This window comes from Antennarius striatus, chromosome 5 (genome assembly GCF_040054535.1).
Source record: "Antennarius striatus isolate MH-2024 chromosome 5, ASM4005453v1, whole genome shotgun sequence".
NCBI classification, from domain to species: domain Eukaryota; kingdom Metazoa; phylum Chordata; class Actinopteri; order Lophiiformes; family Antennariidae; genus Antennarius; species Antennarius striatus.
This window is the reverse complement of record NC_090780.1, coordinates 12376425-12390264: the sequence shown is the minus strand read 5'-3', so window position 1 is coordinate 12390264 and position 13840 is coordinate 12376425. Positions and strand designations below refer to the sequence as shown.

The 13840-nt window shown below is 41.5% G+C and overlaps 1 protein-coding gene across 1 annotated transcript; it reads left to right on the top strand.

The window, feature by feature from the left end:
- The first annotated feature begins 264 nt into the window (after positions 1-264).
- On the top strand, positions 265-13814 carry rad54l2 (RAD54 like 2). Its single transcript, XM_068314876.1, has 22 exons — positions 265-380; positions 1739-1928; positions 2134-2422; positions 2506-2642; positions 2751-2888; positions 2990-3222; positions 3311-3493; positions 3598-3731; positions 3863-4059; positions 4236-4578; positions 4683-4860; positions 5011-5241; positions 5436-5554; positions 5995-6113; positions 7873-7972; positions 8072-8277; positions 8534-8703; positions 9075-9271; positions 9570-9754; positions 9908-9997; positions 10084-10176; positions 10429-13814. Exons 2-22 carry the CDS (start codon positions 1790-1792, stop codon positions 11424-11426), a joined length of 4479 nt encoding a protein of 1492 aa, XP_068170977.1. The 5' UTR covers positions 265-380; positions 1739-1789; the 3' UTR covers positions 11427-13814.
- Positions 13815-13840: the final 26 nt, after the last annotated feature.

The following is a 13840-nucleotide window of genomic DNA, read 5'->3' as shown; positions in this document are numbered from 1 at the left end:
AAAAATATCTTCACAATATCTTGTGAGGGTAATAAGTCGCGAAGTAAGGAAATCAGGTCATATTTAATCTCAGGAACAAGAAAGTTAAATAAATTCGCAAAATAAACTATTCTAACACATTGTTTTACAATACTGGCATTAAAATATGTGTGTGTTGTTATGTCTGTACAGTATTGGTTTTTATTTGCTACACAACCGGACTTTTCAAATGGGGAACCTTTGTTGTAATGGCCTGGCCGGGACGGTATTTATGGTCACGCTGGAAAAAATTGGAAATTAGCAACGTTCATTTACAGAGTTACAGTTCGTACTAATCGGCTAACCACTGTATGCACTTAGAAGTTTATTAAGAGGCCGTTTACAGCTTAGCTGCATTCAAGGTAAGATCCAGTAACCGTCTAATGTTTGCGTTTATGTGACGCGTTTTACCTAAACGAGAGTGTTAGCCTTGTTGTAATCAAAGCTAGCGTTAGCTACGTCTACGTTGCACCTCACGTTATACAATATTAGATTGCTATCTTGCAACGACAGCCAACAAAACAGATGGCTCGGTGAAAAAGTTCCGTTGCATTTAGTCCAAGTTACCACCAAAAATCATGTTTTGTTGCCATGAGCGGACAATGACCAGATAAACAGTTACGTTTTATATAGCGTTTCAATTTACCATTTAATTTCTGCAGGTCGTTATCACACCGATCCGCTGTCTAAGCCTGATAATCAATAATATTTAGGTCGGCCAATGGGAGAACTAACGACAGATGCGTGATAATATACGGATTAGCATACACCATATAGAAGTCTATGATAACATGCTACTCGTAGCAGCCTCTAACATCCACAGCCATTGGATGATCTCCCTCTCATCGGTCACGTCATGTGAAATGTAAATGTAAACACTCCGTTTCAGCATTTCAGATTCAACGAGTGATGTTGGTATTTGGAAACGTAGTGGGTCAGAACCGAAGCAGGACACTATCGGTCTCGTCAAAGGGACTGATAACTATTTTAAGTCTTTAGTCCTAACTTAAAATATTTCGGTGTATAGATCGATTGGCCATCAATTTATGAATTCAGGAGTATTCTTGATATTTGAGTTTTTGTATATTTTGGACAAATTAACAAGGGAAAAGAGTGAATCTTCAAGGCTTTATTACAGATGATTTATTTTTGTTCACATAATAAGAGTCACAAACGTGTTCTCCATGAAAAAGCGTAGTCCTACCTGTGCCAGTCGTTAATCTGTATTTTTTTGGTGTCTTTTCCCGATAACACTGGCCATGTGTTGGATCAGTTTGAAAAAAACATAATTTATATACTGTAGTCTTCCATTGCAGACATCAGCAGGGGCAATGCAAAATTCACCTTTACGTAAAGATGATGCATAAATCAACAGAGAAACAGATGTTGTCTCAACTAAATTGCTGTTTTGCTGGCGGTCCTTACAGCTGCAAATTAACAACTACAGCAATAATGTTATTCGTATTTTAGTAGTTTACAAACATTTCAGTCATATTTCTACCATTTTTGACTGGATTGTTGTTATAGCAGAATTGGATATTTTGGATGAAAATAAATATGTTACTACTACTTATTCCGGATGTATGAGACTGGCAAGATAAATAATTAGCTATTTTCCTTGTTGATTGGTGGTGTAGACACAACATCAAGTAAAAATGTAAAATTCCTGGTTGCAAAATAATGTGCATAATTTTAGTGATGTGATGTTTTCTTGCTTTAGGGCTCCTAATGAAGGTGTGTAGGTAATACTTTGAGAGCCTTGTAAGACGCCATGTCTGAAGAGGCAATTTCAGAAAGTGACCTGGAGCCCAGCCTTAACAGTGGAGAGGAGGATTTGGAAAATGAGGACGGAGAGGACATGGAGGAAGATGAGGATGAAAATGATGGAGACGATGAAGAAGATAGTGTTGGTGAGAAACAAATAAAATTGTCTGTGTCTATTACTCTATATTCTGTGGTGAAACTGAAACAAAGACAAGACTGTTGTTTTATTTGTAATACATTTATTATGAGTGTCTATTTCATTTTGAATTCATTGACATAAGGTCATGAAACAAGTAATAATACAACCATTCCAGGAGAAAGTAAACCAAACCACTGTCTGTTCTTTTTAAGAACGGTCTGCGAGTGCTCAAAGCAGAACAGACGCTGGCCGGGATGGCAGCGACTCTAATTCAGCTACCTCCAGAGAGCCATCCTCAGAGCCTCCTTCTCGGCCCACGTCCCGCTCGTCCTCCAGGTCCCCCTCTAGGCCCACCTCTCGTTGTCAGCCTTCAACCAGCCCGGAAAACCCGAGCCAGCGCAAGAAGCAAAAAGCCTCCAAACTCACTAAATCCTCAAAGTCTTCAAAAGCCTCCAAACCTTCTAAGCCATCTAAACCTGCACACATGAGAAAGAACATCAGGTGATATGTCTCACCAGTTGTGTTGCATGATTTTTTTGGCTTTTGTGTTGATTGAATTGAACTCTTATTCCTGATGTGCACAGAAAATTGCTGAAAGATGATCAACTGGAGGCTGGGACCAAGGCTGCTCAACAGGAGGAAATGGAGAGGCGGAAACGTCTGGAGCAGCAGAGGAAAGACTTCCCCACTCCATCCTCAACTGTCCCAGACTCTCAGCTTGGTGACTATCCCTCTAAAAATGATGTTTTTGTCCATATTAGTATATTTAAGTTGGGAGTTTTTTGTGCTTACCATCTAATCTCTTGATGTGTTCCGATCTGTTCAATAGTGGACCCTGCATCACTTCTAGAAGTATCTCATCTGGTCCCTGCTCTCCTGAGCAAGCAGGACGTGATCTGTCTTGACAGCAGTGGTGATGAAGACGAAAAAGTCGACCCCATGCTTCCTGCATTTGCTATCAGAGATGGTATGTAACCTGATGATGACTTAACATGTTGAATTGTTTTCCCAGTGATTGCAAACAAATGTGATATTGGAGCAAGCGTTTAAATTGTTTTTTCTCTACAGATATAATTGAGCTTAGTTCTGGAGATGAGGATGCACTACAGATAAGCAGCGAGTCAGCAGATGAGGATGCTGATGGTGCTAACATCTCAGAGGAGAGCAGCGGGGCACATGTCAATGACGCTCTGAATCTGCCTGATGCTCAGGGTCGAGTTCTGGTGAATATCAATCATCCTGCAGAGGAGAAGGACCTTTACCTCGCTCCGCAGCTGGCAAAGGCTGTCAAGCCTCACCAGGTATGCCACGCCCCCAAAACATGAAGGTAAGAATGTAAGAAAGACCCTGCTCATTTCTTTCTGAAACACTTGCCTCCTCATTTCTAAGATCGGAGGAATCCGGTTTCTCTACGATAACCTTGTTGAGTCTCTGGAACGATATAAGACCAGCAGTGGCTTTGGCTGCATCCTCGCTCACAGCATGGGCTTGGGCAAGACTCTGCAGGTCATTTCCTTCATTGATATCCTACTGAGGAATACTGAGGCTCACACTGTGCTGGCCATTGTTCCTGTGAGTTAATAGCAATTTTATAACATGTTAAAATAATTTGTGTCATCATTTCCTCTTAAGCCACTGTTCTTATTAAATTGATTTGTCTCTTTCCTTCTTCAAAGGTGAACACTCTTCAGAACTGGTTGACAGAGTTTAACATCTGGCTCCCAGCCCAGGAAGCCCTTTCCCCTGACATTGACCCTGCAGTGATGACTGGCCGTTTATTTAAAGTTCACGTCCTCAATGATGAGCACAAGTATGAACATAGATAGATAGATATACTTTATTTGTCCCAAACTGGGAAATTTAGAACATGCCATGCGAATCACTGTATCATTCAGAATCTATTGCTTCAGCTGCTTATGATGCTGAGTGTTTGACTTCCAGAACGACACTGGCCAGAGCCAAGGTTGTTGAGGACTGGTCCAGAGATGGAGGGGTGTTGCTGATGGGTTATGAGATGTACCGCCTGCTGTCCATGAAAAAGAGCTTTGTTATGGGCAAGAAGAGGAAATCAAAGAAGCCTGCTGGGCCTGTCATCATCGACTTGGATGAAGAAGATAGACAACAGGAGCTCATGACAGGTCTGCAAAAGTCATTGGTTAGAAAATCAGGCCTGGAATCAGTCTTGTGAAGTTGTTTGTCTGCCTGTACCATAGAAGCTTGAAGGAGCATGAGAAAATTAAATTAAATGTGTATATAGTACAATAATTAGAAGACTCGTGCATTAAATTTTTAAGTCATTACCTTTTATTCTCAGGTATTGAAAGGGCCATAGCGCAGCCTGGGCCGGATGTGGTGATATGTGACGAAGGTCATCGTATTAAGAATTACCACGCCAGCACCTCACAGGCTCTGAAGAACATCCGCTCCCGGCGCCGAGTGGTGTTGACGGGTTATCCTTTGCAGAACAACCTCATTGAATACTGGTGCATGGTGGACTTTGTTAGACCAGACTTTTTAGGCACACGTCAAGAGTTCAGCAACATGTTTGAGAGACCGATTCTGAACGGGCAGTGTATGGATAGCACACCTCAAGATGTCCGCTTGATGCGCTACCGCAGCCACGTGCTTCACAGCCTGCTGGAGGGTTTTGTCCAGAGGTAAATTTGATTTCTCATTTTTCTTCCTTTTTTTGTCGGAAAAGCACTGGCTTGATTTAAGCTTAACTTTAATTTTTTTTGTGTGGTGCTTTTCTGTGTTACAGACGGGGTCATGATGTACTGCAAAACCAGCTCCCTTCAAAAGAGGAGCATGTGATCTTGGTCCGACTCTCTCCCATTCAGAGGGCGTTGTATACTGAGTTCATGAAACGCTTTCGAGAAGCAGGGAACAGTGGCTGGCTTGGTCTGAATCCACTGAAAGCATTCTGCGTGTGCTGTAAGGTGAGGATGACTTTTCTTGTAGTACTAACAGCCTGCTCCAAACTCGACTTTTCCCGGGTTTCATGAGCCATGTTGTCATGTGACCCTTAAAACGCTGATGAGGAATTTTTTGATCCAATAAGCACCCTTTTTCTGTCCTCATGCCTCCAGATCTGGAATCACCCAGACGTTCTTTATGAAGCTCTACAAAAAGAGAACCAGGCCAACGAGCAGGACCTGGATCTCGACGACATCACTTCAGCTAGTAACCCCCGCTGCCCTGCAGCCGGCACTGGTCTGAAAGTCAAAGCAGCTGACTCAAGTCACAGCAAAGTTAACAACACCCTGCCACAATTCAATCCCTCCCAGGACAGAGCCAATCAAGTCATTACCTATGAATGGGTATGTCTATACAGAATGAAGTTGTTACCTCTGCAGCTGAACTTACAACTAAAAGAGTCCATTTGTTTTCCCCCCAATAGGTTACATATCTCACAGCTCACAGCTCTAATACTTGCGTATCTCCGCCAGGCCCCAAGCTTTTTTAAATCAAACTGAAGATTAACTCAGTGACCTTTTTTTTCAATATATTTCAGGCAAAGGACATAATGTCTAAGTACCAGACAGGAATTCTGGAGAACTCTGCTAAGATGGTTCTGCTCTTCCATTTGATTGATGAAAGTGTAAGAAAAAGAGACAAGATCTTAGTCTTTAGGTAAGTCCTCTGCTTATTTGTTTGTTTCACGTTGCAGTAAACAAATCCACAATCAAACATTGAAAGTAGTGCCTTTATATCACACTAAATTAATGAGACTCCAACAGGACGGCGAATACATTTTTTAGTCCTCCCACAACAGATGTTTTTTTCTGTTCCTCTTCTAGACACATTTTTACGAAGGAGTTTTATATTTTGCCAACAAGTATTACTTTAAGTGAAGCGTTATTGATGGTTCATTGCCACACCTGTACATACAGTAGTACTGTAAACATCTACATCTCATAGCTGAACTTGAAGTCTTGACTTAGAGTATATAATTCTCTGTATGACTTCAATCAGTTGGAATCCATTTTACTTTATAGTAACATGTAGTAAACTTTCACATCACCTTGACTTTCTTTCACACTCTCTCTGGGTCTCTGCTGTGCACCTGACAGTCAAAGCTTGTCCACCCTGGCTGTCATTGAGGACTTCTTATCAAAGAGACCAATGCCAACGGACGTTGGTTCTTCTGACAACAAGAACCAAAACTGGGTTCGCAACCTCAATTACTACAGTAAGTCAACTGATCTTTGTTCTTCCTCCTAAACAGTTACTGCAGAAAGCTTTATCATCGCTACAGAAACGTCAAATCAACATAGTGCTTACCGTATTTTCCACACTATAAGGCGCACCTAAAAGCCTAAAATTTTCTCATAAACCCGTAGTTCCTCTTATAATCCGGTGCGTCTTATATATGGATTAATATTCATATTAATATTGGTTAAAAACATGATCGCTGAAAAAAAGCCGGCAGTCATGCCTCCTCCACCACCAGAGGAGCCCCCTCACAAGGCACTCGGGCCCACGCTCCCTAACAACGGTAGTCAAGGGGCGTCACCGAAGTCCCAGCTCTGACTGAGCTGCTCTCAGACGGTAGAGCAGACTGTAGGAGCACTGGTGATTACGTAGCAAAACATAAGGAACTTTTAACAATTCTATTAATAAAGTTTGACCGACTGACTGATCTCAGTATTTCCTAACTATTTGGCATCAGAAATAACCCACTTTAAACTCAATTGGTCTTAAAAATGCCATTGTGCTGTCATCTGGATTCTAGTGACGGTCCATTCTATTAGTCTGTGGAAACACACTGAGAAACTGGCATAAAGGTGAATGAAAGACCCTCAAAGCTGAACTTCCAGCCTTTTCTGAAATTCCAAGAGCAGTCACTGCTAGACAAAGGTGCTGCAATTGATTTACAAATGTAGTTGATAGGTCTGGGCGGGCAGCGGAGGGGCGCATTCAGGCTTGTGTATTCTGTCTGCAGCGACGTGCTGTGAGATTCACGGCGGTGAGACACCGACGTTAAAGTCAGTTCTAGGAGTAAAACAGCGTCATATTTGCCAGTAAATTAGCAGCCTGACATTAAAAAGTAGTTAAAAAATTGTTTAGGACACACAGCAGCAAATAGCTGCACCTCACCTCCGACTGGACTACCGATCAATCGAAACAATATTTAATTAATAAACGAGGACGAACGTCGGAGCTTAAATATCTGCTTCGAACTTCAGATCAGGAAATAATCCGCTCTGTTCGCACTGACTGCACTCGTAATGAATTTAACCAGTTTTTAATGTCAGGTTTTTTAGTATGCGTGCTGACTTCTTTCTAAGATGGCAAAGTGATCAAGTGATCAGGTTTCCTTGATGAGGCTCAGAATGGCTTATTGACATTACAATAGGGGCCATTCAAAGGTAGTCAGCAAGTCATGAATGCAATCATTACTGCCTGAGCAACGCGGCTCAATCTAGTGGACGGATTGCGCAACTACAGCCGCTGCAGTTTATCAAATAAATTTTATTTATTTTTATTGTGTGCGCCTTATAATCCGGTGTGCCTTATATATGAAATAAATTATAAAACAAACAAATTATTGAGGGTGCGCCTTATAATCCAGTGCGCCTTATAGTGCGGAAAATACTGTATTTAATATTAATGGCTGCATTTCTAGTTTTGTGTCTGTTGAGAGTTGTCATTCATCTTGGCGGTTTTAGACTGTACTCTGTTAAAGAGGTTTAGAAGCAGTCTCATTTAGATAAAGACATTTGAAAATAGCCTTTTGTTTGGATCTTCCCCAGGAATCTTTCTCTCCCAGGAATCTAGACTCTCCCAGGGCATTTTGTTGCTGTCTCTAAATAGAATCCAATACAATTCTTCTAACTTAAACTCGGCCTTTAATTGCAGCTATTATCATTGTATGTTTTACTTCGCATTGCTGAAAGATTAGGTTTGCTGAGATACGTTGTTAAAAGATGCTGGATGTGTGCCTTCAGGACTAGATGGGAGTACGTCTGCCTCGGAAAGAGAGCGCCTTATCAATCAGTTCAATGACCCGGAGAACAACACAACATGGGTTTTCCTACTTTCTACAAGGTTTGTGTATACTTCGGTTTTAGTTGTTTTAACACTTAATCAATATAGTGGAAAGTAATTTCTAATTGATTTCACTTTGATTGACTGCATTGCTTTCAGAGCGGGGTGCTTGGGAGTAAACCTAATAGGAGCTAATCGCGTTGTTGTTTTTGATGCCTCCTGGAATCCGTGTCACGATGCCCAAGCGGTGTGTAGAGTGTACCGCTATGGTCAGAGGAAGCCCTGCTACATTTACCGCCTTGTTTGTGATTTCACCTTGGAGAAGAAGATCTATGACAGACAAGTCTCCAAACAGGGCATGTCTGGTAAGATATTTTTTCATTTCTCTGTAGACATAATATGTATTTTGTTTTTTCACTCAGTCAAATAGACACTTGAAAATTCAGTTCATTCTAAACCTTGGTTTGACTTTAATTTTGAGATAAATGCTTTTATGTTATTGTGACACAGAACTATTATTTAAGCATTATCCAATGCTAATAACACATGGTTAATGTAAGCTACATCTGTTGTGGTCATATTGAGTCATATCCAGTCTTAAGTGTCTGTGTGTGTTTCTAGACCGTGTGGTTGACGACCTGAACCCAGTGCTGAACTTCACTCGTAAGGAAGTGGAGTCGCTGCTTCATTTTGTAGAAGAGGAACCTGGTCAGGTCTCTCTGACCTCCCAGGAAGACATGGAAGTTGTGATGCACCAAGCTTGTCAGCGCTACCCACACCTCATTACCAAGGTAGAGTTTTAGGCTAGGCTTCCCTCTTAAAACCTCGGGAAGAAAGGCAGATGGAAAACAAACAATTTAATTACCTGGAAAAAATATTGGGCTTTTGGAACAAAAGCCCAATCGAAGTCCTTTTGGCTCTGACTATTTTTGCTGTGAACTTTTACTTGTGAGAGCACACAGTCTGAGACATGTTGACATGGTCATTGAATGGTCAGTATGATGAAAACCAATAAGAAATCATTGCAGAGCAAAAGGAAATTCTACCTGAAAACAATTTCAGTCTCTCTGGTGAAATGAGTGGATCAAACAGGGAAAAGGACTTATTTGCACTTTAAATCTGACCATGCTTTGTTTAATTAAAGTTCTGTCTGTGTCATTAGCGACCTTTTCATCACGAGTCTTTGCTGGTGGATCGTAAGGAGTCTAAACTGACCAAAGCAGAGAAGAGAGCTGCCAAGAAGAGCTACGAGGATGAGAAACGAGCTTCTGTACCCTACTCCCGTCCATCATACACCCCCTATTACCCGACCAATGATCAGGGCCTCACAAACATACCAGCGTTTAACCAACGTGGCTGGTGGGTTTCTGACTGCATGTCTGCAATTCTTTTCTAATTTGTTGTAGTGGCTAAAAATGTGTCTGCTGTGTGTCCTTGACAAACTGTTCCTAACTGGCTTAACTTTGAGCTGCAACCATAAACTAATCAGCAACATCTTCTTGGAGTACTTAAGTAATATTTACACTTTCATGTAACCATAAATGTAGACGTCACACATAAACATGTTAATGATAACAGCACCATCAGATGTTTGTTCCATTGACAAGTGTGACTGGTAGTGTGTGACAATCTTGTTAATTCTGCATCATACTTTCAGGCGTCCCATGGTACGGCCAGATGACAAGCCTGTAGCAAGTGTCAGACCCATCCAGTCAACACCAATCCCCATGATGCCTCGCCAGGTAGGCATGGGCATGGCTGGCTCCAGCTCTGCTTCCAACCTGCCTGTGAACTTTCTGCAGAAAGCTGGAGTGTATGTGCAGAGGATCGTCACCACAACTGGTAATATATATTTTTATAAGAATTTTTTTTTTTTTTGAAGCGACACAGAGCCCATGAGATGGATGAAGAATTTACCTACTTAACCTGTATTTCAATCGAGGAAGCATGAAGTAATGTCTTGTGAAATATGATGATGACTGTCCTGATCTACAGATATCGTGATCCCAGGAACTAACAGCACAACGGACGTTCAAGCTCGAATCAGTGCAGGAGAGAGCATCCATATCATCAGAGGATCTAAAGGTACTACAGATCTTTGACCTAATGATCACTGAATGTAACGTAGGATGATTTACCATGTTCGTCATTTGATAATTGCTCTGCCACAGGTACTTACATCAGGACAAATGATGGAAGAATTTTTGCTATTCGATCTGGAAAGATCAGTAGACCAGTAGTCGGGGGATCCTCTGCTTCTAGAGGTATAAATTCATATTTATGTTCTTGGTTCTTTGAGTGTAACTCCAACTCACACAGCTTTGACTGTGTGGTTTACATATGAAGTTAATTGTATTTGTCATGGCTATTTTCCAACCTGTGACTCTGGAAGGATCTTTTTAAAATCTCAGTACATAAATTACATATTTTGGTACAGCATTTTAATTTCAGGATTGACCTCCCCAAGATTCATTTCAAGCTAGAGACAGTCATGACTGCCTTTCTGTCCTCCACAGATGCCCAAGCATCCCAGAACCATCCTGTAAGTAACGGCTGTTCATCACCAGTAGATCCACAGCCACAATCCACCAATGGGGAGCAGCAGCCCTCCTCACCGTTAAGTTCTGAGATTCTCCAAGAGATCAGCCGCTACACCTCCTCAACAGGCGATACTGGGGCCGGCATGGAGACAGAACTGCCATCACCATCAGAATCGGTGAGGGATGACGGCAGTTTGCAAAACAATGAGACCAATGATCTCAGCAGGCAAATCGGTAACGACCTGAGCTCAGCTTTGGAGATGCGTGGCAGCAAACGTCGGAGTACTGAAAGCCAAGGCAGCGCGCCAATAAGAGGGAAACGCACTTCTGCAGCAACACGTTTCCCAGGACTGTCCATGGGCTCAGGTGGATTAAGTTTCCCTCCCATTGGTCTGAACTCCTCCCTACTGGCAAACCTTGGTCCCATGAGTCATCCACTCCTGATGGGTGGTAGTGGTGGATCCTCATTCCTTCAGACACCAGGACAAACACTAGCTGACCTCCAGACCATGTTCCCCTCTGCAGGGTCAGACCTACTGAGACAGTCGGCCACGGGGAACGGACACCTTCCCACCCCCTCTTCATCTTCTCTGCCTGTTTTCTCCTCTGGTTCCACCACCATCCCTATGTCATCCTCACCTTCTGCCGCACCTTCTTCGTCCCTGGCCTCTGGTTCTCTCCCTCCATACTTAATGAATCCCAACATGGCCAGCCTGCTCTCGTCAGGGTTCCCTCTCAACTACAGTCAGTCACTGCTGTCTGAGCCGAGGATGTTCCCCAGCCCGCTCCTGTCTGGAGCAGGAGGGTTCCCTGTGCCTAGCTCTAGCTCTTCTACATCCAGCTTTCTGTCACACTTCATCAATCCAACATCCAGCCTGCTGGGGGCTGCGCTGACCCAACCAGACACACATCAGAGTAGGGACAACGGCGGTAGTAGTTCTGATGATGATGTCATAGAAGTAACAGGACAGTAAAGACTTGTCCTGAAGAGTAAGCCGATGAGGGTTCATACAATTTTTATCAATACTGTTGAACATCCAATACATTATAGATGGGAATATTTGGGAACAATAATAAAATTAAATGACTAAATTAACTAAAGTTATGTTGCTTTACGTCTGTTTGTTAGATGTATTGTAAGACAGAAGGAGAAAAAAGTGGAATTCACCAATGATGAAATAACTGGGCATTTAAGTAAAAATGAATCTAAAAATATTCATTATTAACACATATAATGACATAGTAATAAATTATATCTCTTATCCGGGCTTGATATTACATAGTTTATATCATTAACCCAATCATGGAGATAAATAGCATACCATTCCGATTCTCTCTAAACTTCACACAAACACACGACAGTCACCTACAAACAGTAGGATCTGCTTGAACCTTAATGACTTTACAAAAAAAGTAAATCCTCATGCTGAATATACCAGACTTGTTTAGCTGGAGCATCTCAACAGTTGGAACGGACCTTTTTCATATGTGGACCAGCTGAATTCTTTCGGCGGCTTTCCGATCAGTTTCTCCTGTTACACTTTGAACAGAGACCTCGTCTTGCTGTTTGTTTCATTTCCCCTGAGTGCAGGTGGAATACTGTGATGGAGACTGAGTTTTTTCTTGACATACTGATGTGAAACAGTCGACTGCTAACCAAAATATAACCGGCTGATACACGTGTCAGTTGTCCTCACCTGCTGAACACTTAACTCATTTTTCTTGACTTGATTTCTAGAGAAAAAATCTGGAAAGCTGCATCCCATCACAGGTAATGAATTGGCTAAAGAATGGAAATCCAAAAACCCCTGAAGGTGCACCTTTAATTATGTTTTAGGCTTTGAGAGCACATTTTAGTGTTTAGCAGTTTGATAGATATTGTAGCATCCCCTGTTGAAAGGATTTTATGCGTGAAACTATAAACATGTTGATATTTTGTAAATAGTCATTATCATTGTTTATATTGCAAGTCTATACAGTGCAGTGTGTAGATTTTGGTGTAAGGAGATGGTTCATTGTTACAGCAACCATCATGAGAAATTCAACTGTGCATTTATGTTGGGGAAACAAACTGACATTAAGCTTCATGGTTTCCTTTTTTCTGGTCCTTAAGACTAAATTGAATGTACTTTCATGATAGCCTTTCACACAGAGGCTGGGACAGGTATTCGGACTGTGCTCTTTGCTTTTTAGCCTTAAATAACACAAAGGGGTCTTGAGTCTTATCATACATAAAACGTGTTGGAAGAATGACATTTAGGCGGACTGGTTTGAATTCAAAACAAATGGCAGGTTCAGCATTGGGACTGAAAGGTATCAAGTGTTAGAGCCACAAGGAGCGTAAACCAAGGTTTAATTTTGCTGTCATTTACTCATATATTTACTTTAGAGTAACCCACCTGTCAACTTGCCACCCATTATGAAATCCTAGATTATTTTAAGAACCTAGCCGAGGAGAAAGCTCAACTGTAGAAAATACTTTCATGCAGCTTGCATGTATGAGTTATGGTCACCAACCTTTCAAACATCAGTTCCTTTACAACCACCTGTGACCGTGGGTCACAGAGGGGTGTCTTAAAAAGCGGTGCAGTGTAAGTAGCTTCTGTCAGTTGTGTCAGTCAGTACCTGCAGTGCTTTAGGGAATTGAAGTCTCTGCTGTTCTCTGTAACTGTTTCTATGTCGTGATGTCACCTCAAGATATGTAGATTTAGGAACGTCCCTTTGATCTGTTGGTTCAATAGGCTAGACACAATGGCTATTAGCCTTTACAGAACACTGGATAACCTGAGTTAACTGTCATTCTTCATGAAGAAATGTCTTGGTGGGGACCTTTGGCCCCTACAGTCCTGAGTAATGTTTGTTTTATTTGTGAATGGCTCCTTCCATTTCTGTCGCAGATGCTTCATTCCTATCAGCAAGGATGTCTTTTCACAGCATTACATGATTTGTTTTAAATCTGAAGGTGATGCTAGCACTGAAAAAGTGCTTGTAAACTCTACATCATAATATTTTTATTCTCAGTCACTTGGAAAAGCTTAACATTAAATACTTGGGAATTATGAGTTTCTAGAAACAAGAGCTGTCTGCCATGTCTTGATGTGCATTTTTGTTATCACAGAATTTTTATTTTTTTTGTAACTTCTGACTGGTATACGCTCTCCTGGCAGTTGTTCCCCTTATTTCACTGTCTGAAATGTATTTATTTATGATGGAAAATATATTGTTTTTTGTAAGTACCTTTTTTACCTTTTTGTTCACTTTGACCCATTGACTAATCCAGTAAGAATTTCGTACATGCAGGCTAGATTGAAGCAGAATATGACTGTGTTATCAATGTTACTTTAACAATAAAACACTCTATTGCAGCGTGAATTGTTTACAAAATGCT